This window comes from Podarcis liolepis (assembly GCF_965112155.1).
Source record: "Podarcis liolepis genome assembly, chromosome: 4".
Taxonomy (NCBI): domain Eukaryota; kingdom Metazoa; phylum Chordata; class Lepidosauria; order Squamata; family Lacertidae; genus Podarcis; species Podarcis liolepis.
The window spans coordinates 83,283,319-83,310,335 of NC_139558.1; the positions used below are offsets into that span (position 1 = coordinate 83,283,319).

Genomic DNA, 27,017 nt, shown 5'->3' on the forward strand with positions numbered 1-27,017 from the left:
AGTGCCAATGCCTCCTTGTCGAGCTGGCTGTAATTCCGTTCCGTCGGAGATAGTGTCCTGGAAAAGTAGGCGAGCGGTGCTTCTCTTCCATCTGGAAAACGGTGACTAAGGACAGCACCGATGCCAAAAGGTGAGGCGTCGCAGGCAAGGACCAGCGGCCTGGATTCACTGTACTGTACCAGCACACTGTCTGAAGAAAGGAGAGCCTTGACCGCGTTGAAGGCCGCCGTCTCTCGATGACCCCAGGCCCAAGGCGTCTTAGTGCTAAGGAGTCGGTGAAGAGGCTCAGCCACTGTGGCTTTGTGGGGCAGGAACATGTTATAAAAGTTCAGCAGCCCCAGGAATGCCTGCAACTCCGTTTTGTTCTTTGGGGTGGGGGCCTGCTGGATAGCGCGGATCTTGGATGTGGTTGGATGAAGACCGGAGGCATCGATAAGATAGCCCAGGAACTCTACCTGTGGAACGGCGATCTGGCACTTCTCCCTCTTTACCTTGAGCCCGGCCTCCTGGAACCTGGTCAGCACGGCACGGAGGCGCTCGAACAGCTGCTGGTGTGAGTCTGCAGACACCAAGACGTCATCAAAATATGGTACCACGCCCGGAAGCCCTTGCAGGAGACGCTCCATAAGGCTTTGGAAGATGCCAGGAGCCACACTCACCCCGAACTGCAACCGGCGGCAACGGAATGCCCCCCGGTGGGTGACGATCGTCTGGGCTTCAGCAGTGGCATCATTGACTGGCAGTTGTTGATAGGCTTGGGCAAGGTCCAGCTTAGCAAAGACCTTACCCTCACCCAGGGAATGCAGCAGGTGTTGGACAACAGGAACCGGATAAGCGTGCTGCTGAAGTGCCTTGTTGATCGTGCACTTGTAGTCAGCGCAGATTCTCACCGACCCATCTGGCTTGACAGGCGTGACGATGGGGGTTTCCCACTGTGCGTGGTCAACCGGCTCCAAAACTCCTTGGGCGATCAGTTTGTCCAGTTGTTCGTCCACCTTAGCCTTGAGAGCAAAGGGAACCCGGCGTGGCTTTAGCTTGATGGGGGCGACTTGTGGATCAAGGCTAAAGGAGATGGGCGTACCTGTATATTGGCCCAAGGTGCCGTCAAAAACCTCGGCAAAGTCTTTGACCAGACCCTCAGTCTCTGCGTTAGAGATGCAGTTGATGCCGGTGACTTCCAGGCCGAGGGCATCAAACCAGTCTAGCCCTAGGAGGCTTGGCCGCTGACCTTCGACCACCACCAACCGGAGCAGGCCCGAAAAATCCTTGAAGGCGATCCGGAACCGGCCAACGCCTACCACGGGAATGTCGTTTCCCTGGTAGTCTCTCAGGTGTACGCGGTGAGAGTCGAGTTGCCTTTTGGACACTCTGGGTACCAGTCTTTTGATGGTGCTCCATGACACAATGGACAGGGCAGACCCGGTGTCGATCTCCATGTCACATGGAGCTCCTTCAATGAGCACCGTGACGTTCAGCTTGCGTCGCGTAGGCGAGTCGGTTTGGCCAATCGTGGTTCCAGACGGGCAGCGGCAGTTGGTGAGAGCGAAACAACTTTCCTTGGCAGACTGGAGTGAAGACTTGGACTTGCGAGTTGATGAAGGGGGGGTGTCAGACGGAGCCGATCGGCAGACCTTAGCGATGTGGCCCCTCCTGGAACACTTCCTACAGATGGCGTCTCTGAATCGACACTTGGCACGGGAATGGTTGCCTCCGCAGCCAGCACATTCCGGTTGGCCCTTGGACTTCTGTTGGAACTTCCTGCGCTCCCGCTTTGTCTGGTGCACGTCATCGTCTTCACTGGAGGATGCCTCCTCACTGCTGGCCTCTTCATGATGCACCGGAACTGGCTCCCTAGCAAGACGCGGGCTGCTGGACTTGCGGATCTCCTGGGCGGAGCGTTCAGCAGCTTCTGAGGCCACAGCCTCCTCAATGGCTTTCTGTAGCGTGAGGTCTGGCTTGGCTAGGAGGCGCCGTTGCAGATGGATGTCCCGGACCCCGCAGACGATTCGATCCATCAGGGCATCGTCTAAGTCTCGGAACTCACAGTGCATTGCAGCCTGTCGCAGGGCGGTGGTGTAGTTGTTGATTGACTCCCCCTCTGCCTGGTTCCGGTGGTAGAACGCATGGCGGGCAGCAATCTTGGACGGCTTTGGTGCGTAGTGGTTGCGGAGCTTCTCTTGGATCGTGTCCCATGGTGTTGCCTGGACTGCTTCAGGCGCAACCAACGCTCGGGCCGTCTCAAACACCTCAGGCCCACAGAGGCTGAGGAATAGGCCCCGCTTCCGATCCTTTGATACTGCTGTCAGCTCGTTGGCTTGGAGGTAGCAGTCGAACCGAGCGAGGTAGGAGTCCCATGATTCAGAGGCTGGCGCAAACGGCGGTAGAGGCACAAGTGAAGCCATGATTCCGATGCCGGCGTGAAGGGCGATGGATGGAACACAGTGCTCTAGCCAGAACAGTCAGCTCTGAATTGGTTCTGCCCAGTGATTTCGCTCAGTGATTTCGCTCTGTGATTCAGCTCAGTGATTCAGCTCAGTTCAGAGGCTGGCCGCATCTGGCTGTGCTCTGATGTCCACCTATCCCACCCTCGTCGCCAGTGTTAAGTCGTGGGTTGACATAGCAGCCGGCACAGCGATTTCTTCAAGTAGCTCTTTATTATGGTAAGCTGGAACAGAACTGACTTGCGAACAGCTCAGCCGGCCTGTATTTATAGGCAGCCGGCTGTCAACATTGTAACCACCACAGCTCAGAGTTCCCGCCTAAAATAACTGCCGCGGACCTGAGCGAAAACTATCTACAGACCTGAGTGAAAACTATATACAGTATCCCCCTGTTGGCCCAGGGTGAAACTACACTACATAACAGAAAGGTTTCCTCCGCTATCCCTTTCCAGGACTGTGAGAGTCAGCGAACGCGGGGGACGTTTTCTTTTTGTCTCCGCGCACTGCCAATGGTCCAGGCGCGAGGATGACACGCAGGCGCACTGAGCTTCCAAGCCGAGCGCGCTGCCCAGCGGCAGTTCAAACCTCGCGCGCGTGCGCACTAACAAAGCGGGAGGCGAGATGGAGGGGGCGGGGCGGCGTTACGAGGCGTCAGCGAGTTAGGGCTCCCGCCGCCATTTTGGGTTGGGTTTCTTTTTCCTTTTTTTGTGCGCGTGTGTTTGCGCGCGCGCGCGGCTCGTCCCTCCGTCGCCGGTGGCCGAGAGAAACGGCTTCGGCGCCCGAGAGCTGCTCTCCGTCGCCCGCCTTCTCTCGTCTCCTTTCCGCAGCAGCGTCGCCTCCCTCGGCGCGATGTCGGCGAACAGGAACCTGAAGCAAGTGAGAATTGAGAACAGCTCCCCGGCGGCCGCCCCGCCGATCAGCATGGTGGGCGGCGGCAGCATGAAAGGGCTGCGCGGTCTGGAGCCTCCGCCGGACAACGAAGCGGCGGCGGCCATGGTGATGGTGAAGGAGGAAGAGGAGCAGGGCGGCGGCGCCGGCTTCACCGTCGACATCAAGAGCTTCCTGAAGCCCGGCGAGAAGAGCTACACGCAGCGGTGCCGCCTCTTCGTGGGGAACCTGCCCACCGACATCACCGAGGAGGACTTCAAGCGCCTCTTCGAGCGCTACGGGGAGCCCAGCGAGGTCTTCATTAACCGGGACCGCGGCTTCGGCTTCATCCGGCTGGTGAGGAAGAGTGCCCGGGGTTTCCCTTGGAAATGGGGTGTGTGTGTGTGTGTGAGAGAGAGAGAGAGAGAGAGAGAGTGTAAGTGAGAGAGAATGAATGAAGAATGAGAGGGAAATGTTCCCTTGCCCGTCCTCGCTCTACTTCTCTCCCCGCACCCCGCTCACGTGTGAACGAGGCCGTAACGTGTACATATCCCTGCTCGCCCCCTCACTCGCGAACGGCTCTGCAGCAGAAACCGAGCGCGCGCGCACGAGAGAGCGACACTCCTTCTCCCGATAGACGCGCGTACACACACACATTCACACAAGCCCCCACTCCGCGAAGCCGCTGTGCACGCGGGTGGCCTCCTCCCCTCCTTTTACGTAGGGCTACGACTTTTCCTTCCGTTTGCCGTTGTCCTCCGTAACCCACGTTCACACCCCAGTTTTGATGATGAATGAATGGCTTTGTTCATTTGCAGCCACAGAGCCGATTTTCTGTCCTTCAGACGCCCCAGGAGCAACTGATGTGGATCCTGTATGAAGTTGTTCAGATGAAAGTCCCCCCAGCAGAAATACCATTGATGATTCTTAGAATTGTAGAGTTGGAAAGGACCCCGAGGATCATCTAGTCCAACCCCCCCCCCCAAATGCAGGAATACAGCGGAACCTCAGGTTGTGGATGTAATCTGTGGCGAATGCATGTCCGCAACCCGCAGCGTTTGCAAATAGAAGCAGCGCATCTGCGCAAGCGTGTGACGTGATTTAGCGTTTCTGCGCATGCATGAGCGGTGAAACCCAGAGTTAACCTGTTCTGGTACGTCCGGGTTTGCCGCGATGCGCCAACCTGAAAACACATAACCAGAAGCAGTCATGAGGTATGACTGTATGCAGATGTCCCATACCGGGATCAAACCAGCTGCAATAAGAACACCATGCTGTAGCCAGTTGAGCTATCCCATGGTCAAGAGTTAAAACGTCCGCACCAATCCTGAAAAAGAGAAAAAGCTGTTCCATATTCCCAAGTTCCATGACTATTTTCCTCAAGTTTGTGTCAAAATGGTTACCCCATTCAAGTATTTAATGGGTGGTCTCACATGTCTTCGTGTGACTGTGAGCCGCCACCCCCATTTCCCCCCATCATATATCATCTGCCCATCAAATTGGTTCCACCATTCTTTATAACAGTTGCATGCCGCAATACAGTAGGTGGTTGAGGAGACAAACACATTGTGTTATACTGCTTGGTCTGTATTCAGGCTGCTCCACAAATCCAACATCATGGTTGGATAGAAAGTGGGACTAACTTTTCTTTGTGCCCGAAATGCAGCAACATTGGTCAGGCATTCCTCTTCAAACTTAGTTCTAATCATAATTAACATGTATTATCCCCACTTGCTCTGGCAAGCAGACATTGACGGGATATTGGAACCAATTCACATCTTTTTTGAAAACTATTTAGGCTTCTCTTGCTGCCTCATGATAAAGGGCTATTTTTACCCGTCCCCCTGTTTCTTGCACCAACAGAATTTCTATGAGGGACACGGTGGCTTCTTAATGATAAGTGGGACTAGAGACCTCATCAAACACCTAGGGATGTTTGAGGGTACTGTAGTGCCCCCAGGTGCCACATTGGTTCCCTCAGCTTTAAGATATTCCTCCTTCCCCAACACCAAACAGATTATTTTGGAATATTTATGGGACTTATTTGCTGCCCAATAATTGAGGTTCTGTGAGCAGCGTAAAAATTACATGGCATTCATAGATTAAAAAGGTGGGGGACACTCGTAAATAATAGTCAGGGGTTTCTATGGAGGAAGAAAAGCTGGCTCAGGTGTGGATGTGTGGATGGTTTGACTTTGTGTGGTCTAGGCATTCAAGCTCCAAAACAACACCCAACCTTCCTCCCATCTTCAGATCTGGGGACATTGCAGTGATCACAGTTCAGCTGCTAGGGAGATGATTGGTTTGTTTTTGTTCTTATTTTTATCATGCATTTTGTGTTTATCATGTATTTTTATGTTGTGCCCTATGAGTTACAGATGAAGGGTGGTATGCAAATTAATAATAATAATAATTCCCAAACACCTCTGTAGATTCAAAGCAGGGCTTGGAATTAGCACGGCACCAGTTGCATTTTGCACCTAAAGATTCTCCATTTGTGAGCATCTCAAAAGCACTGGGTGCCATTTTTTTGTGCCTGGCTGACACTCAAGGATTACAGAAATGTATGTGCTTTGAAGCCTCAAAGTATATGTTACGCATAGGCAATATGTTGAGGAGTTTAACAATAAGGAGTAGGGTGTTTTGAAAACTGAAGTAGGGTGCCAATATTTTTATTAAACATATATTAAGAATTTCTGCTAAAATGTGATATTAACAATGTGTCACTTATGTGAATTGCGTATTAATTCATGCTTATCAAAAAAATAAGCGGCGACTAGACATTCTGTTTTGGTGCCCACAACCCAGGTCCTAGAAGCCATTTGACCCCTAACTTTTCTATCCCAGTTTCTAACACTGATTCAAAGTTATAAAGAAGACAGGTTGCTCACCATGTACGCTAGAGAGAATTGGAGAGTGGAACTGTTGAAGCCTGGTCATAGAAAATCAGAAACAGAATACAGTACTTTCAGATTTTAAGTACATAGGGTGGGATTCACCTAACCAGCCCTGTCTATGGAAGCCCCGCACAAGGACTTCAGCTTGCATAATGTGGCTTCCCCTTTACATGCATTCTGAAATTGACTTGGGGTTGTGTGTTGGAAGAACCCCCAGAACAGTGCTGGGGGACGGGTATTGTTCCATCTGGCAAGCTGGAATGCTTGCACAGCTGGAAAAATTTGAAAAGCGCAAAGTTGAATTCCCCCATAAAATGTTGAAATGAGTTATTGGTGTGTTATATTCAACTGTGCATTATGTGTATATGTTTTTTCCTGAAAAGGAATCCAGGACACTAGCTGAAATTGCAAAGGCAGAACTCGATGGAACTATTTTGAAGAGCAGACCACTTCGAATTCGTTTTGCTACTCATGGAGCTGCTTTAACAGTAAAGAATCTTTCACCTGTTGTTTCCAATGAGCTCCTGGAACAAGCTTTCTCTCAATTTGGCCCTGTGGAAAGAGCTGTTGTTGTAGTAGATGATCGTGGTAGAGCAACTGGGAAAGGTTTCGTAGAGTTTGCTGCAAAACCCCCAGCACGTAAAGCTCTAGAAAGATGCAATGATGGAGCATTCCTGCTGACGACGTAAGTTCCTGATTGAATTTATTGTGGTGTATGTATAAAGAAAACTGTGTAATTGGACTATCCAATAAAGTAGCAATAGAAGTTGCTCAAAACTCTTGGAAATTTGAACTGGTCTCAGAACCTAGTTTAGATTTCTTCTTTTTCAGCCTAAAAAAGCTGATTGTGACAGTTGCTTCCGTGAAAGATTATGACTCTACTTTATAGCAAGTATATATTAGAGATTTCAGAGGCATCCAAGGCAGGGGGAAGTATAAGAGAATGATTTTAATCCTCATGCTACTTTGCAGCCCTTCATTAAAGGGTCTTGCACCATAGCAGTCTAGTCTGAGAGATGATGATGAGTCTAAATTCAGCACTTATCTGCTGTATCATGCTGGCTTTTCTACTTGTAGTCCTTTCTCTGCATATTTGAAAGATATTGTGTAAGATGTTGGTTTTTAATGTTTGATGTTTTATTATGTTTTCACATATGTCGTAAACTGTCCAGAGTGGCTGGGGAAGCACAGCCAGATGGGCAGCATATAAATACTAAAATTATTATTTATTAATATTAAATATGGTAGTTATCACTTGGATAAAATGTTACTATGCAGAGACATAGGAGAAAGCCTGCTCCTAATCTAAGACATTTAGTTATTACTCCCATCTTAGCAAGATGGTATTAACCCGTCTAACTATTCTGCCCATTGCTCCTTGATAGTCTGATTCCAGCATACCTGAAATATAATGTAGATTCTAGACACATTGCAGCTTAGCTAATGTTGTACCCAAAAATCCCATATCCATTGCTCTGGAATAAAATCTTAGTTTATGTGAGCATGAATTTGTGGGTCAATCCCAACTCTGTGAAATAAATGAAGCCCATCTGCTTTATATGCAGAAGGTCCAGGGTTAATTTCGATGAAATTGAGCAGCAAGCAAAACTTACTCTACCGAATGTAGAGTACAAAACTGTAAGAAGAAGGCAGAGAGTACCAAAAAACCCACAATACAATGATGGGGCAGTACCTGAAGCCTTAGATGAACTTTCTCCCAGAGGCAAGTTTAGGGTAAATTCATTTATCCTTGAAGCCAACCTAGACAGAAGACCAACATTGTATAGGAGTGTAGCTGACAATTTTTCATTTTTCGTGAACCTGCAAGCAACCAAGGAATAGATTTAAGTGGCACTGAGATGTTGATGCAAAAGTATCCAAAGGGTATTGTTCTCAGCAGGAAGTGATCTGACCATAACAAGTGGCGGATGTCAATATTCACAACTTTCATATAACCTCTCCAGTTGAGAAAACAAGGTTCAGATTGTGGCCTGCCACATGTGTTTGGCTGATGACATGTTGGGACAGCCCCATTATCCTCATGGCAGCTATGAAGTCCTGAGCCACCCTAGAGCCTCTTGCCTCAGCATGGATGAGAAGTCCCCAAAACCAGCAGTAGTCTATCTCAGACACCAGCTCCTGTCACCTCAGGCAGTGAGATTGCTGGACAGCAAGACTGGTAGTAAACCAGCAGAATCCCCTAACCTTTTATCGATTCCCCAAACCCAGGAACACACATAATGGCGTGGGAAGGCATGTTCAGTTAAAATTCCCAAAGGTTGTTACTGTAATTTAAACTTTGTTTACGATGGCTGTCAAAATGATGGTGGCGCTTCACTTAATATGATAATTTCCTGTTCTTTGTATGCTTTAGCCACAAATACTTTGAGGTGATCACTCTGTCTGTTTGTTGGGCTAAGAACTGACCCTGAAATAATATTTTGTAAAATAATAATTGCTTTTATAATTCCATGCTTGGTACATATATAACCATGGCACTTTGATATGTTTCTTTGTATCCAGTTAGGTAAGCCTCTTCCCCTGTAGTAAATCTTTCTGGAATTTTTGTTGCAAATGGGATTATTTTAATCAGCCATTGAACTGTAATGAAGTATTAGGTGCAACAGACCTTAAAACAGTTGGCTTGAAATACATTTTGCTCAGGAGAAAATGCTGCCGGTTTCTGTGGATGTTGAGGTTCCAGTGCATATTCTATGTAATTTTGAGTTAGGCCCTTTTAGTGTTCAGATTGTTAGTATTCACAGAGAGCTAAATAAACTTGAGAATACTTTTAGAAGTAAGAATGTGTCGCCAATAATAAAGCTACAGAGCTATCGTAAATCTGCTCTGAAGTTTCTCAGAGTGGCATCAGCCATTTTCTTACTGCATCGACTGCAGGCTTGGAGAAATCAAACTTCTTCAACAAGTGGGCTGGCCTTGGCCTGCTCTTCCCCCAAAACACCCTGTTGTGGAGTATTGTGCTGGCAGTGGGAATAACACAGGTAGCTCCTTAACAGCCCATACCTTTGGTAAGCTCAGTGAGGGCTTCAGCAGTTGCCTGCAGTCAGTGGAGCCCAGCTTTGAGGTTTTATAAACTCGAGGTATGTAAAAAATATTTCAAGGCTATGCTATGAAGTTAAAATAACAATCCGGTAAGGAATATGAAATAAAATACAAAACAGCCAGGTTCACAGCCATTACTTCAAAATACAGTGGTACCTCGGGTTACATACGCTTCAGGTTACAGACTCCGCTAACCCAGAAATATTACCTCGGGTTAAGAACTTTGCTTCAGGATGAGAACAGAAATTGTGCTCTGGCAGCGCAGCGGCAGCAGGAGGCCACATTAGCTAAAGTGGTGATTCAGGTTAAGAACAGTTTCAGGTTAAGAACAGACCTTCAGAACGAATTAAGTTCTTAATCTGAGGTACTACTGTAAAGTACATTCTCTACTTGGTGAATTAAATGTAACAACAAACCATATTGATGCAGAAAGAATACAAAGTTAATGTTATGAATAATTGCATATTCCAGCTCCATGTTTGGCTGTCATGTAAGCAACAAATGGCTGCCAAATGGAAGTAAAATCCATAAATTTAGCTGCACCCTGAGATACCCTTCATTTATAAGCCAGTTTCTCAGAAATAAAAATAAACATTACCTTATTAAACCAAATATTTAAAGAAAACCCAAGGACTCCTTTCAGCCATATGATATGGTCAAATGATCAGCTTCTAATAGATTTACATAATAACTCTATTCAATTCATCAAAAATTGATAAAAGACAAGAGTTTGGAGGTCAGAGACACTGGTATACCTATTATTTTATTACCTTTTCCCAAAATTTGTATAGTACAAATGTTTGCAAGACCACTACATGAGCCAATAGATTCTGATAGGTTTTGTTAAATAAAAATAAATGTTGTTTGACAGAGCGGGTTGATAACTCATGGTGACTTTAGTCATTAAAAAACAAACAAAATTAAATCAACATTTTCTGTTTATTATTTAGGTACTTCCTAAACAAGTATGTACTAATTAGTTGCTATAAACATAAAGAACACATTGATTTAAAGTGGATCAATGCCTTTATATAGCCTATTTTAGAAAAATGATAGACATTGTGTATATAAAAATGCTTTGGATCGTGTCAAACTTAATTATAGCTTAATGCTTGGGATCATGCCAAGCTACATTAGAATTACATTGACTTGTTTCATGTAAACAGCACATTGTGTAATTTTATTTAAAATCTTTTTGTCGCATAGTCATCTTGCACCATCTCTCACAAAATAAAATGCTCTCCCTAAGAAGCAAAAGCTGCCAGTAGTTACTTGGTATATTGGTGTTCTTTATGAGATGGAAGGTAACTGTCCATGTCCTTTCATCGTTAGTCATAAATATGTATGACTGTCAACTCTGATCCAATTAATTTGTATGCACCCTGGTGTTTATATGCAAGCAATATTCCTTCTTAAGTCATTTAAATCAACATGCAGATTTTGCTTATTTGTGCTATTTATAAGTGAACTGGGGACATTGGCATATTATGGCATATTATATTAATAATTGGTATATTAGATTATGTCGTAGCTTCATTTTACAGGAGTTTGTTTCATTTATAATCTTGTTTTCTTTTTAAGAACCCCTCGACCAGTAATTGTTGAACCTATGGAGCAATTTGATGATGAAGATGGGCTGCCTGAGAAATTAATGCAAAAAACACAACAATATCATAAGTACGTTTTATACAGTCACATTATAGAATATTAAAAAACGGGAAGTAAAGCTTTAACTCCTGAGAGGTGTGGGTCTAATTCAAAAACTTGATTGTTGGTACCAGTAAAGCTAGCCATGACAATATACCTTTATTTAAAATGGATTGGTGAAATATAATATGAACTAGGGAAAAACTGTCATGGTTGAAGGGCTCTTTTTTTGCCACAACAGAAGTGAAAGCTAATGGATAAGGATGCATAAAATTAGAATGCATCGCACTGGCCTCAGCCATCACAAAACTTATGAAATATCCTCACATTCCACACCAAAAAAAGCTGGCTGAATTAGAAATAGTGCAAGAGATGGGGATAGCTCTAGCTTTTGGAGGGCTCTTGGTAAGATTTTGAACTCCTCCCCTGCTTTGACGGGTGTCATGATCGCTTTTCCCCTTTGCCCAATCGGTTTCTCCCTCCCTCTCAGGATTGTGTCCAAAGGGATCAGTGGCAGGTAGTGAGGGGCACTGTCCCTTGGTGTCTCCTTATTTGCTTATATGAGAGGTTCCCTGACTGAGAAATAGGGGCTGCACAGTAGCAAGCTGTTGGGAGAAGGTTCTGGCTACTGCACCAATGTGCCCCATTTGATTAAAAAAATTGCCCTGAACTGTTCCTCTTTCTATGTGTTTCAGGCAGATGTGTGTTTTGAGCACACAGGTGTGTTGCCTCCACATCTTGTTTGGCTTTAAATGAGCTAGATATAAGTAAAGAAACGAATTCTTTTATTTAGAATGCGTAAGGAAGGCTTGATTAAATAATGGAGAAATTTGTCAGTTAACTGCATTTTGCTGTGCCATTTATGAATGCATCCTGTTCATGTCAAATGTGATGTGCTCCTAGGGAAAGAGAACAGCCACCACGTTTTGCTCAACCTGGAACATTTGAATTTGAGTATGCTTCGCGATGGAAGGCTCTTGATGAAATGGAAAAGCAACAGCGGGAACAAGTTGATAGAAACATTAGAGAAGCTAAGGAGAAGCTGGAGGCAGAGATGGAAGCAGCTCGACATGAGCACCAGTTAATGCTGATGAGACAAGGTATTCTGCATCCCTATTCTGTAATTTTTATTGCATAAACTGAAAAATTAGTAAAAGTGGTCTGTGCTGTCGCAGGAAATATATATCTAAAGTGTCTATACATTGTGAACATTTCCATATTTTTACAAGCCACAAGCAGGGATTTTTCAGGAAGTTTGTGCAATGTCTAGAGCTACCTGTAGGTAATCATACTATGACCAAACTTATTTGACACTTTGTATATGCTCTGATGCTATGTTCTACTCCATGACCCACAAATGCAAACTTGCCTCCATTAAAATATTTTACTCCAGCCTTTATTAATGCACTAGGTCAGGAGTGAACAACCATTATTCCTTTTGTTATTAATGTAAGCAGCATGTATCATTGCTTTTTAAAAAAATCACAGTAGCAAAATAATAATACTGTGACTGGGGTCTAAAGTTCATGTGTAATCTGAGACATAGTTTATAGGTAACATAACTTTTCATTGTGCTTTTTAGTGTCTATTTTTATATTGATAACTGTTCCTGTTAAAATGATAATTGCTAGCTGCTGCTTTGACTTTTCACAGATCTTATGAGGCGTCAGGAAGAATTGAGACGTTTGGAAGAACTTAGAAATCAGGAGCTACAGAAACGAAAGCAAATACAATTGAGGTATTCTATAAATCCACGCTAGAGGGCAATAGCCCTTAGATGTGTGAGATGAGATTTCATAACTCAAGAGATACCATTTTAAAACTAGCTCTAGTCCTCTGTAGCCTTTAAAACACATACATAGTGAATTGACTACTTAGAGATTGCCTACAAAGTCCCATGACCGTGACACAAATGTGGGAGGTTGTGTCAGTAGCTGCCAGGGCTACTGCCTTGTTTTCTTGATGCAACGCTTATGATGCCTTCTCTCCATCATTTTAGTTACAGGAATTATAGTATTTCAGGAACCTTAGAACTTGTTATAAAACCATTGCTTATATTTTACTATGTTGAATGTTTGCATAGGTTCTTGAGGTATCTAAAAGTAACATGGGGCGAGGATCAAATCAGTCCAAAATGCTTGTGAGTTGTTTAAAAATAGGATATTAGAAGCTCAATTGGAGTCTATACTACAGATGAGGAAAGGTATTATGAAGGCCAAGATGATGCCAGCATGGTTAATGAGCAGACACAAAGAAGCTATTATAGGGAAGAAGGCATCCTTCAAAAAATGGAAGTCTTGTCCAAATGAAGAGAACAAAAAAGAATACAAACTGTGGCATCTGGTTGGCCACTGCAAGAACAGGGCCATTACCTGATCCAGCAGGCTCTTATGTTCTTATTGATGGAGAAAGTGGTCAAAAGACAATAAATAAAGCAGAGAACAGTAGATGGATGATGACAGCATCATCATCAATTAAATTTGTATACTGCCCTTCAACCGAAGATCACAGGGCAGTTTATAGTATAAAAACACAAGAATATGTAACATAATAACAAACAAAAACAATAACCCTTCCACATAGGGCCATAGATAGTTTAATTAGCCGAAGGCTTGGGAGAAGAAAAATGTTTCTGCCTGGTACAGAAAGCTACTGCAGAAAAGGCCCGTTCCAGACCTCTTGTGGAGGAGGCACACGAAGAAAAGCTTCAGATGATGATTGCAGGGTCTGGGTTGGTTCATATGGGGGCTATAGTTCTTCTAAGATTGAAAATCATGTTTTTGTGATATTGGAAGGGAAGGATTTTAGAGTTTTTGGAATGAAAAGATGTAATAAGTGTCTTAGGAAGATGCATTCTGTGCAAAACCATTAGACATGAAGAAGAACATAGGCGCCGTGAAGAAGAGATGTTGCGCCAAGAGGAATTGAGAAGACAGCAGGAAGGAGGATTTAAGTCCAATTTCATGGATAATGTAAGTAGAACTCTTATTTACTGAAATGGACACATGCTTTTCCTAAACCTGTTAGTGATACAAGTATCATCTTCCTGTCTGCCTTTACTTTCCATTATAATTTACTTTCTTTAAAAGTTATTCCTGGAACCAATGTAATGGTCTAACATTTGTCATAACTCCATAACAGAGAACAGTGGCCACATCTCTAAAGTAATAATGATTAATAATGTAAATGATTACCCCCTCCTTTTCATATTCATTTCTAACTTATGTTGTCTATGGCTTAGATTCTAAGCATTAGTACTAATAGAACAGAAACTACTGTACAATCCTTTGCACTGAGAGCAACTTTCAGAAAAAGCATGTGTTTCAGCTTTCCCAGGACTGCACTGCTTGTATTTTCCTTTGTGTCAAATTTCTACACACAAAAATGGCATTAATTCAACTCTGATTTTGTCTGCCATGGAAGACTTTGTGGTACACATGAAGCAAGTGTGATATGATGAGAAGCTAGTATACGGAAACTCAAATAAAGGAGTATTTTTGTTCCATTGTTGCTTTCCTCTTCTACATGGTACGAGTAAAAATGAAGAAATAATTATTGTAAATCACCTCAAATAATTATTCCAATGCAGAATTGCTAGATAGTGTCCTCTGTACTTATACGTTATCATACATACAAAATAATAATCTGGGAACATTTTCTATAACCTATATAAAGATGTGTTTCCAGGAACAAGCAGCTTCTAATGGTTTTGTCAAAGGCAAAAAAAGAAATACAGATGATTAAATGAAATTGGAAGTAGTACAAAGAGAGGGGGGAGAACATTTCCTGAAAGCAGAGAAGGGTCAGAATTGTCATTTGGACCCTGTTGAAGTCATCCTTCAGGTTCATCTGTAAGAGGATATGTTTTTTAATGCAGGTTGTATTTGTCCATAGGAAGGAAATACAACTATAGCCATATTGGTATCCCTCTCCTGTCATTCACTGTAGCAGATGGGTCCGATGCCTGGACTTCTACCCTAGAGTCAAGATGCAAAATTTCCAGAATTTTTGAATACAAGGGGGGAAATTGCTTGGAAATTTGGGGAAACATGTAAGTTTGCAATATTTAGGCATCTAATCTAAAATTACTGCTTTTAAGAATAGAAAATATATTATGTAAACGAGGGGGAGCATACTTGTGTGATAGAGCACATACTTGGGAAGCAGAAATTTCTAGATTCAGCCCCTGGCACTTGTAAGTTAGAAAAGAAATCTGGCAGCAAGTAATGAGAGAGCCCTGTCTGAGATGCTAGAGAGCTACAGCCAGTCATAGAATGATAGAATTGTAGAGTTGGAAGGGAATCTCAACAAAAGCATAATTTTAAAAGAGAAAATGCTTCCTAAGACAGTTTCCATGTTTTCCATGGAATTTTTAAATAAATCTTTGGAAAAATGCTTCCCTCTACTTTCATATCTATATTGAAAGTTCAACTGCATGAATGGTTAGGAAGGTGCTATATGGTATGTTTTATAACTATACTCACCTCTCACATTTAAACTTACATGGAGGTGAAATTCCTTAGAGAGGTTTGCTGAAAGAAAATAACCAGAGTTTGCTGTGTTCCCACAGTTCTCTTATATGTCCTCATATGGGTCTTAAATTCTGCTGTGCCTGCACCATTCTTAAGTGTGTTTTTCCTCTGATTATTCATTTGTGTTGCACCTTTGGTCCTTTATTGTGCCTGGTGATTTTTCTGCAAAGCAGTCAGCTGGCGTGTGGAATGATTTGTAAAGACTTATGTCATGCTCTTCACCCAAGTGTTTCTAACTTTAATTGGAGAAAATTCTTCAGATCATTTCCTGGAATTTTAAAAATAGTGTTATATTACAATTTTTATGCATTTATTTTTTCTCATTTATGCTGTAGCAGATCTGATTAATGCATGATTGTGCAGCACTCAATTACTCCAGCGGAATGTATTAGTCGCCTCCACTGAATTGTGTTCAGGGTGCTGTGAGATGCTTGAAAACTGCTGTGCATACATGCAAACCATCAATTGGTTTGTGAGAAATCCTCGTAAGGCAAATGTTATTAATGATGAAGATTAAATGATACATATTAGCTGTTCATTTTATTTAGCATGGGGAGGGGATATGAAAGATAGGTTGTGAAATGTGTTGCAGTTTTTAAAAAACCCACCTTTAACCTAATGGATAGGGCAAGTTTTAAACAATATCTACATAATCTGGCATACTAATTTATAGTAAGTGGAATATATATGTAAATTCACAATATGCTATTTATTGAGTTATAACTTAACAATTTTGAAACTGTATTTGATTGGTACTGTCCAATATGTACCCATAAATTTTATCATTTGGAGGCCTATCTTCTGTGAACTAGTGGGTGTGACTTCTTGAAGTGGTGATCTGAACATTTTACGAAATCTGTTCAAAAGAGGATAATCATTTAATGAAGCAGGTAGCTGAAAGTTTGGGGTGGGGGAGAGATGTTCATTTTGCCTTCATTCCCCAGAATTTGCTTCTAAATCTACTTTGAAAAAGAAGTTGTTTTCAAGATGTTGCAAGATAGATGTAATTGCACTTGCTTGTAAGTAGCAGTAATAATTATCTTGAGGCTAATGTGCTTCAGCAGCAACACTTCATGACTACTTTCCATAAAGCTGGTATGACATTTTTGCTCTGTAAGTTAATGTTATGTTGGAATGTGGTATCATCCAGCTGCGTGTAGTTACTTAGCTAATGTTTGCCTACAGTTTAATAACCTTTCAAAGTACTACAAAACCTGCAAGATTCTATAACATTTTATGTAGTTGTGGGTCTTGGTCCAGCGGGTTAGCTTTTATGTAGAGAGCCCTGTTTGTCCAGGGCTTTTTCTGCTCTCTTCCAGAGGAAAATATGGGTGGTGCTCATGCATTCTGAACATTTTCTTGTGAAAAAAGAGGGTGATGTAACTATACTAGTAGGGGGAAAATTTCACTCATATGTTTTCTTTGCTTTGTTAGAAGGGCACATCGTCTACTCTCTTCCAATGAATGTGGATAAAACCTGCATATGTGAAGTCTGGACAAGTTGCATATTAAATTAAGCATTTATGCTAACGTCTTTTCTATAATTTTGTAAACATTTTAACTAAAACTCTCCAAGTGACTTGGCAGGTGACTCCATTGCTACCTCTTAAAAGTTAGAAGGAAGAGAGCGCAATAAACAGCTTCGCTTGTGTAACCCTAGTTAGCACAGAGTTATATGCCATGCGAAGTCCGCATGGCACAGCCATATACATGCTGTAGCCCTTTTAATCTCAGAATCTTCTGTGAACCTTAAAGAGAGCCCCATCCTCAGCTTAGGTAGATTTTCTTCTCATAGAGTTTTGAACCTGCAAGAGGAAGGAAGATGACATGTGTGAGGGTTGGGGGTGGGGAACTGGGTGGGTAGAAGAGTTCATGCGACTGGCTGCCGGTGCAGTTCCATGCCCAATTTAACAGGCTAGTTTTAACTCTTTAAAGTCTCTGAATAATTTGGGCCTGAACTACTTGAAGGACTTCCTTCACCTATATCTACATACCTGCACTCTTAAGATTAACAACAGAGGCCCTCCCCATTTTTCTGTTGTTTTGGTTAGTGAGATTGGCCAGTAGTGGAGAGACTTTTTTTCACTGTTTATGTCAGTTGATCTTTAAATTGGTAACACTTTTTGGTTGTGATACATTTTTCCTGTGCCTCATCTCCTTAAATTATGTTTTGTTTAATGAGATGAGTTAAGGTAAAGGCATTTTATTGATCCTGTATCTTTGAATTTTATTATGTTAGTACCAGTAGAACCTTATTATTCTGTCAAACAGCATGTAAGTGTTTTTAGATGAATGGGAAGGGAAAACAAAACTGGCTTGTGTAGAGTTTTTGGCAGCATTACTTAGCTTCTGTTTTAATAATAATCTTTTTGCTTTTGGTGAATCACACTGGGGGGGGGGTTGACTGATTATAAAAATGTTTTATCTGTGTTGTTTGCCCCATTTATTTTGACGGTGCCACTTTATTGCAGAATTAAATTTGAAACTATTTTTTGTATGTATTTATAAACAACTTAACTTTTTTTTCTTGCACTATGAAAATAAGTCTACTTACGTAATCTTCAACATTTTTTAATTAAAAGGAAGGCATAAATGGTAAGTGTATTTGGAACCACAAAAAGAGTCCTTGTTTTTAGAGTTAACACAGAATTAATTTTCAGATGCTTCTGCTTGGGACATGTGTGCAGTTCATAGACAATATCGGCATATTAATTACAAGTTGCTAAATAAAGAAAACAGCTTACAATTTTATCGAAGCTATTTTGCTATGGAAGTAAACAAATAAAAATTCTGCCAACCTTCAGTCGTGTCCCAGTAGATACTTAGGGTAGAATTCAACTGACATTTACTCAGAGAATACTAATTGAAATGAATGGGCTTATATTAGTTGTGCTCATAAATTTCAATGTGTACTCTGAGTAAGAGTTAGTTGAATTCCACCCACAGTTTACTATTCACATAGTTTGGGATAGTGCTTTTGACCAGAGGAAAAGTTATTTAACTTGCCTACAGTGCAAATCACTGATAACTTAGGATGCAGATTAACATTTTTCTATTAGCTTCCTAAAGTTACCTTAAAAAGCATTTCTGGGCAGTTTTGATGAAATGTTTGCAATTTAATGCCTTTAATCATTACATAGGTAAAAGCAATCATAAAATGGAATCGTAAGAGAGTTGTGGTAGAACATGTATTTTGCTTGCAAAAAGTTCAGGTTCTATCCCCATCAACTTCTTTTAAAAGGATTAAACAGTAAGTGAAGACCACTAACTGAGACCCTGGAGTGCTGGTGCCAGATAGAGTAGGCCATACCATACTTGATTAGATGAAATGAGCATGTGAAGTAAGTGAAAGGCAGTTATTAATATATGTATAATTTCAAATTGGAAACTTCCTAATTAACTTAGTACATATTAGTAGAGACGCAGTGAATATATTACTCTTACTTGAGTTTTTTCTTCTCCTGAAATGTTTTTAAAGGCTGCTGTTCTCAGTAAAGGTTCCTTTTGATGCATAGTGTACATGGAATAATTTCCCTCCTTTTCCAGCTACTATCATCTGCAACCCTTGTCTAAATAGTTTTAATATAACTGCCACTAATTGCCTTTGTCCGTGCAATTCATAAATCAAATAAGAAAGGAGACTTATTGGTGTTTGAATGCCACTACCAATCAGTTGTGGTTGTGGATCACCCTTAATTACATGTAATTTTAATCTGAGAAATGTACTTCATAGCACTTTGCTTGTGACATGAAAATACAAGAGATTCTAACTTAAACTGTAAGGATTGTTTTATTGGAGTTCAGAGGGGCAATGACAAGATAAGAAAAAGTTTTGTCAAGTAAATTTACAGACTACTGAGTTTCAGCAGAGTTTTCCAACAGATTAAATTAGTGTTTCTCAAACTTTGCGTCTCCAGCTGTTGTTGGACTACAACTCCCATCATCCCTACCTCGCAGGAGCAGTGGTCAGGGATGATGGGAACTGCAGTCCAACAACTGTAGGAGACCCAGGTTAGAGAAACATTTGATTAAATAATGCAAAAACCATACTTCTCCCATTCTCAGCTTGGGATGGTGAGCAGGAGGGAAGAGATGCATTGGCTTAACTGTTGGACGTTCAATGAAGGTTTGCTCCATCTGAATACCCTGCAGGACTATCGGCTGCTGGAAAGACAACTGCAGTCTAGCTCTTTATGGGCTCATGAATTCTTTTGTCCCAACAACATCACAGTTTGCTTATATTTAACCATGCCTACCTCAGAACCAAAAGTGAGCCATTAAATTGTGTCTCCAGCACTCTGTCACCAAAAACACTTACAGTAAAGTGAATAGCTAACTCTCAGTAATAGAATGAGGGTTCATTCAGTTAAGCTGAATGTTGGGTGATACAAAAGGAAGTACTTCACACAGTGAGTGCATAGTTGAATATAGAATTTTCTAATGCAGGAAGCTGTGATGGTTTGGACAAGCTATAAAAGGGGATTAGACAAATCCATGTAGGATATAGCTGTCAATTAGCAATGCTGGATATGTTGAAATATCCGAGGCACTAGTCCTCAGAATAACCATTTTCCGGATATCACAAGTAGGTGGGCCGGTGTGAGAACAGAATGCTGGACTAGATGTCCCTTTGATTTGATCCAGCAGTTATGGTCTTACATTCTTAACTGAGCTTTTTTGCTTGGGCATCAAGAATCTGGAGGAAATGTGTTAAGACATCTTAACACTTCTTAACTGTCTGGGCAGTGGGGCAAATACATAACAGGGGTGAAAATATACTTAACTGAGGGATGTACAGTGGGGATTAACACAATCCAAGTTAGTCAAAACGGAGAAAATTAGTATCTGTGGATCAGTTTTCATTCTGGCTGACTGGTTCTTATTGCTAGGTCTATGTCCAAAGTTCAGGATATTCCTACATCTGATAAATATATTTACTATTTTCCCCCCACAACATTATGCCTCAGGATATATAGAAATAATGAAAGTAAGTGAGAAACAGGCTTGTGCCTTGGTGTCACAGGTTTATATAGAGCACCATGTTCTCATTGTTGAGAATACCAGGAGATTGACATTTCTGTGCTTGGGGTGAAGAAGGGACCCATCACCCTTTTTAATGTTTCCCAGGCCCGAGTGACTCTTCCCAAGTCTCATTCCATGCTTTGCCCAGGACAGAGTTCTTTGAGCCTCACAATGTTAGTATTGTCTGGGCAATATTTTGGTTACCTTAAATTCTAGTTTTTCATCGAGGTTTTCTGCTCCTTTGCTCATTTTAAACCCTTCTCCCCAATTCTCTGCTTTTTCTGCTGTTTTTCTCTTTCACCTGATTCTTATGGGAAAATCCAAATGTGTGGAAAAAATAGAGAGAGAGAAGAGGATGAGAAGGCTTTACTTCCTCTCATCGGAGAAGAGGAAGCATGACCAAGTTGAGTCTGGGAATCCAGCAGTATTGTCTTCACCTCTTCATATACTTGCTAGCATTCATGCATGCTGGTTGTATTTAAGTGCAGTCTCCCACACTTCTTGCCTCTAAACCTCTTGCTTACTGAATATATTTTGTTTAAGAAGGCTTTTCCTGGGGTCTAACTCGGTCATTTAGGGAATGTAAATTGTAGAGCCCCAGAAATAGTTGTATTGTTTTTAGAATGTGTAAATATGGTTTTATTGTTTTTTATTTTATAGCTCGTTGAAATGATTTCATTATTTTTAGAATTTGTATTTTGATGTCCTATTCCATTATTCTACGCTGCTTAAATGGTGTTAATGCTGTGAGGTGTTCTATAAATGTGTTAAATAAACTCCACAGGTTTCTGTCTATATCTGTGCCATGGACAGAAACTGGGGAGGAGCCACCAGGGACTGGGATGCATACTGAAGCTAGTCAAATGACTATTTGCTTGTCCCCTGGGTGGAGGGTTGATGGGTGCCTTGTTCACTCTAGGAGAGAAAGCATCTTCAAGGTAAGTAACCAGTGTATCATTTATGTGCAACCACTGCTCTGTTTCTGTTATTTTCTTGCTTCTTTGATCACAGTTTTGCATATACAGTGGTACCTCGGTTTAAGAACAGTCCTGTTTAAGAACGATTTGGTTTACGAACTCCGCAAAACCGGAAATAGTGTCCCAGTTTACGAACTTTACCTCGGTCTAAGAGTGGACGGTGGAAGGGAACCAGTGGCGGTTGGTTTGAGAACAGTTTCGGTTTAAGAACGGACTTCCAGAACGGGTTAAGTTTGTAAACCAAGGTACCACTGTAGTAGATCTTTGCAGTGTGCTTGCTCACTATACAAATTGCTTTACTTACTATACAAAAGGACAAAAAGTTTATTCAGTACTACTGATCCCTTCAGTTTTTTAATATGGTAGTTTTTTGATAACTGGATTTGCAGCTAAAATAACTTGTGAGATTTTCTGATTCCATGCAGGTTAGAGATACAAACGTTGACCCCCTTGAATGCTTATACTTTCTTTTCCATGGCATGTTGTTTTCAGTTTGGTTCTAGAACATTTATTACAGAGAGAAAGATAAGGCTTCTGTCATTCAATTTGATATGCTTCAAGATATGATTGCATGATGTAAATCTTTAGCCACTTAAACTTGTGAAAATGAACTGTAGGTGACTGAAGATCACTTCATAGCTGATGAATTTCCTATATGCATATTACTTTTCATGCATGATGAATATATTTGGCTGTGGTACATGTGTGATTAAGATTATATTTATTTGGTGCTCCTGATTGTCTTCCATCCAGGCTATTGATCAGCTCCATGTCTGCTTATCTGACCATGCTGTGCCATCAAATGTTTCTATACCATTCATTGAGTTGGAATTTACAAACATTCTAAACAGAAGTGGCATCCATGTCGGAAATTAACATATATGAAGCATTTCTTTTTAGTTCTGTTGGCTTGAAGAATGGGGATCTGTTCAGTATCATGTTAAGGCACTGAAGTTTTATAAGGCTGAGCCACCACCCACCCTCCTATTTTACTTGTCAGTATTCTCAGCAGTTCCCTGAATAGATCTAAGAAAATGTCCGATAAGGGTTTAATTGCTTAAAATCTTAGTATTTCTCAATAAAAGGGCAATGGTGAATGCTGTTTTCCCGAAGATTTCCCTTTCATAGGTAAGCACTCTTTACAGTCAGGACTTCGTTAGTGATATAAACTTTTTGGATATTAACTAGAAGTACGCCTGTATACTTAATGCATTTTTAAATAGAACAAATATGTGCTATAATTTGCTACTATTCTCAGTTCCTAATAATCTTCAATTGCCAGCATTATAAAAAGTAATATGAAACTACATTACATGTCATCTATGCAGTAGGAATGTTATAAAATTATTGTCTATCATGAGTGGTTATGTGTACCCCTCATGCTTCCTTGTACCTCTTTGTACTTATATGTACCTACCAAATGATCCAACCTCTTTTGTCAGTAGGCCTTGTAATGTTTTTTTCTCCTGTTACCCTCTGTAGTGTATTCATGGGTCATCCTTCTGCCTTGTATAAGGTTATGGATAATCAAACTGACATTCACAGCAGTTGCACTGAATTTTCTGCAGTTATGATTGGCCCTTGTCTCCCTCTGTTGTATTTGAAGTATTAATGATCTCACCGCAGCTCATATATGTTTTTATGGTGACAGGCAGCTTGTTGTTCACGAAATCCATGCTGCGTCTGAGGTCAATTGGAATGTGTATATATTTAATTGTGATACACATAGTTTTTAATTACTATTTTAAAAATACATTTAAAATATTTTATGTACAGTAGTTATACTATGGTACAATCTGACATGGTCAACTTTAAATAAGAACCTGATTGTGCTGGAACTGTATAAAGACAATAATTGTTGTTGTTGTTGTTGTTGTTATTAATGCCACCCATTCTGTTGGGTTGCTGGTTTCCTAGATCCAATACCATCTAGGAAAGGAAAGGATTGCTGTATGTATTGTGAATTAAGTCTAGAAAACAAAGTCTTGACCATTGGGGACAGCACCGTGAAATTGTTTCAATTGTTTCAGTGCATTTAGAAATATTCTTGATCTATTTATTTTTCATTTCTCTAAGAGAATTAGCTGAGTGAAGCAAATAGTATTTTTCTTGTGGGAATAAACTTCAGAATAGGTGTTCCAGCTTCCTACATAAGCTTGCTTGAAGAATGAGCTGAAAAAATGCCTTTAAAATTGATGTGATAGTTTTACATTGGTTGGTGATTATCGTACTTAACGGTTAAAAATACACAAAAATGTCACACGATGTCAATTGAATTACTATGTCCAAAACATTCATATATTTACCTGACAATAAGTCCATTCTTGAAGGTTAATTCTTTTTTGCCAGTCTGTACTGTCAAATATATTTAAGAATAACATGGTTAGATTTAATACATGATTTGCTGAGCTATGCAACCACACCTGGATGTATATTTGAGGGAATATTTTTATTTTAACAGAAACCTTGAAAATAGTTTTTAGAAGGAATACATTTCTTCCTGTTCATTAACGCTTAACCGTTAGGCTCCATTAATTGAGAAAATAAATAATAACATGTATGTACGAGACATGTGATTTATTATAGTCATTCTACAGAATGAACATTTGCTTATGTATTATAGTGAGATACTTACTGAGATGGCTGGTGCTGTTTTGCAGTTTTTAAAGATTGGATTTATGGTTGAAGCAATGGAAGTTTCAGCCTTAAATCTGGTTCCATATCCAGCTTGGTTCAATATTTTGATTTCAATGCTGCAGATGCAGAAAATCTCCCTTCATAGAAATATTGTAGGAACAGGCACAATGTGCTTCACAGCTTTATTGGATCGTTCCAGGTATTTAGAACAGAAGTCAAGACAGGTGCTTTTTAAGTCAGCCAGAAGAATCATTCTAGGAAAGTTCTGTCTTGTTCTTTTGAAGTCAGATCGGAGAGTACAGCAATATCAACACTCACAAAGGGGTTTCTAATCTAGTAGTATCTTTTCTCGGGAATGGGATACTGCACTTGGAGGCTTTGCACATGTTCATTTATGTCAATAACCGCATTTGTGATGCGATTAACAAATCTGAAAGACATAAAAATGGTAGGACTGATTAGCTCAATGAGACCACAGACTTAATTTTTTGGTCATAGCTTCTATTTTCATCCTTAACTTTGAACATATTTATGGCCTTTCCCTGAAGACTTGATTCTGTACACATGGCTGGAAATAGCAGCTAATATGCCAGTTTTGCTAACCAAGAAAAGTAACTCGAGTAATGTGGAAAATGAAATTTTGAAGCAGAAAAGTCCTCAATTTATCCTGCACTTTGAATAGGCAAGTGAGAGCTTTCCCTTAGCAAAGCATTTATGTGGATTTCTGTATGTAGAAGTAGTTGAATCATGGTCACTGGTTGTCTCCTCAAACAGAGCTGCAAAAATTAAGGCGCAAGCCTTAATGAAATTAACAGTTTATATAGATTCATCTGAAATAGTCCTAAGCTCAATATGTATTTTTTTCTTTGCAAGTGATTCCCTGTTCTCCTTTGACTGACAGGTAACAGGGTGGGTTGATAACACTTGCCAATTATTTGGCTATTCGCTCCACACTTTGCATTTTGAAAGTGAGTTAAGTTCTACTGAGGGGCAGGTAAAACAGGCTCCTGCATAGTGCAGAAAGTTTGAATATGCCTTCCTTGCACCGGCGGGTGGTAAAAGAAATCAAGCGCATGCATTGGTAACTTGGAGACTTGATTACTGCAGGGCTTAAGCCTGGTCCAGAAGCTCCGTTCTTCACTAGCTAGACCCCAGTTCCCCATTCTTTGCCAGTGATGCAGAGGACTCTTATCCCAGCTAGAGGATGGCCAGTAATTATTTATTTATTTAAATTGTATAGTGCCTTATACCCAAAGACCTGAGGGCAGTCCTTTCTTATGTTCAGGATTCTCCAGTAAATTGGCGTTCATTATTCATGGCTGGACATGCCGATCAGAAGCTCAGTGGTTCGAATCCCCGTGACGGGGTGAGCTCCTGTTGCTCGGTCCCTGCTCCTGTCAACCTAGCAGTTCGAAAGCACGTCAAAGTGCAAGTAGATAAATTGGTACCACTCCGGCGGGAAGGTAAACGCCATTTCCGTGCACTACTCTGGTTTGCCATTAAAGCGAGATGAGTGCCGCAACCCCAGAGTCGGTCACGACTGGACCTAATGGTCAGGGGGCCCTTTACCTTTATTCATGGCTGAGATAAGGACTTCTTTGTGTGTGTTTTTAATAAGATATTTATTGAAATTTTCAAAGTATTACCAAATAAAATAAAAGCAATAGAAAATACAAAATAAAAATAGTTAACCAGGTAGAAAAAAACCCCAAAACAAACTCCTTCCAACCATATGAATACAAATTTAAAAAAATAAAATAAAAAAGACAGGGGAAAAAATACAAAAATACATCACAAACAATTAAAAACATTTAAAAACAAATTCATTATTCTCATAACCTCAACTGTCATTACTTTCTTTCTTTGACCTTCTCCTCCCTTTCTTTGTATCCTAGTTATTAATTATCCCAGCAAATCCTTTCCATATTTCATAATATTCTGTCATTACATTACCCTAAACTGTTTTAATCTTATCTTTCTATAATAAAATAAACCTTAAAGCTTAAAACTTAAATCTTATCCTTACCCACTTCTCATAACCATAATATTCTTTCATAATTCTTTAAACATATTTACTAAAGCCAAGTAATTTCATTCCAACATTTTTCTAACATTCATCAATTTTATAAAACAATTCTAATGGTAGGAAAAAAAATACAAACAGATCCAATCTTCATCCAACGTCCCTTCCTCCTGGTTCTGGGTTTTGTCAGTCCTTATTATCCCGTCGATCTGGCCCATTAACCTGGCAGCCTTATATCCAAGGCCCTCAAGTCTCTTCCATGCCTCTTCCGCAGCTCTTCTTCATATTTGTAGCTGTATTTTCCCTTGTCTCCTGCTTGTGGTAATTCCAGCTTGGCAATATTTTTAACCCTTCTCGACAGATCAGCCCCTTTTCCATATTCAACACTGAATTCCATATGGTATTTAAAAGCATGTTTCAAAGACCCTCCAAAATTAAGAGCCCCCACAATCCCAAACATCTCACGGCTCATTGCTAGATTTGAGAAGTCCAAACATCCCAGCATAGGGGGGGTCATCCAGCCCCCCATTTCCAAGCCAAACGAAATTTTTCCTTTCCAAATCTGGCTTTTTCCAAGTTCATTTGTCAAATCTGAAAACTCATATTCCTGTTGGGCCTGTTCTGTCAGGACGCACTCCTGATTTAATTCCTGAATGGGCTCCACCTATTTTCCCACTGTCTGTTCAAAATTTCCCACTGCCTGTTCAAAATTTCTAGTCGAAGTCGCCATCCAATTCACCTTCTCATGTAATTGTTCCAGTAGGGCATTTGTTTTAAAGCTTCTGAATACATTGTCCAGCAAGGTCAAATGCCTGTTCCCACGATTGTAATCTGTAACAACTGCCGGCTCCCTGGAGTTGGTTACAGTTACACATTCTCCCTCTAGGGGGAAAACTTCTATTTGTTCTTAC

General features: G+C 41.0%; 2 protein-coding genes across 5 annotated transcripts in view; one reads left to right on the forward strand and one right to left on the reverse strand.

Annotated features, from left to right (window-relative positions):
- The first annotated feature begins 2,872 nt into the window (after positions 1-2,872).
- Positions 2,873-27,017, forward strand: part of PSPC1 (paraspeckle component 1) — a 60,946-nt gene continuing 36,801 nt past the window's right edge. For 2 of the 4 annotated variants that reach the window (XM_083499726.1, XM_083499725.1), the window contains exons 1-6: positions 2,874-3,665; positions 6,589-6,890; positions 10,850-10,945; positions 11,819-12,015; positions 12,569-12,653; positions 13,788-13,887. In XM_083499726.1, the coding sequence (XP_083355852.1) occupies positions 3,291-3,665; positions 6,589-6,890; positions 10,850-10,945; positions 11,819-12,015; positions 12,569-12,653; positions 13,788-13,887 (1,155 nt within the window). In that variant the 5' untranslated portion in view covers positions 2,874-3,290. Of the gene's footprint in view, positions 3,666-6,588; positions 6,891-10,849; positions 10,946-11,818; positions 12,016-12,568; positions 12,654-13,787; positions 13,888-14,809; positions 14,967-27,017 lie in introns of all 4 variants that reach the window. The other 2 variants (XM_083499724.1, XM_083499723.1) reach the window with 2 other exon arrangements.
- Positions 24,252-27,017, reverse strand: part of MPHOSPH8 (M-phase phosphoprotein 8) — a 58,014-nt gene continuing 55,248 nt past the window's right edge. The window contains exon 15 of the mRNA XM_083499353.1: positions 24,252-24,513. Coding sequence (XP_083355479.1) covers positions 24,505-24,513 — 9 coding nt within the window. The 3' untranslated portion in view covers positions 24,252-24,504. The remainder of the gene's footprint in view (positions 24,514-27,017) is intronic.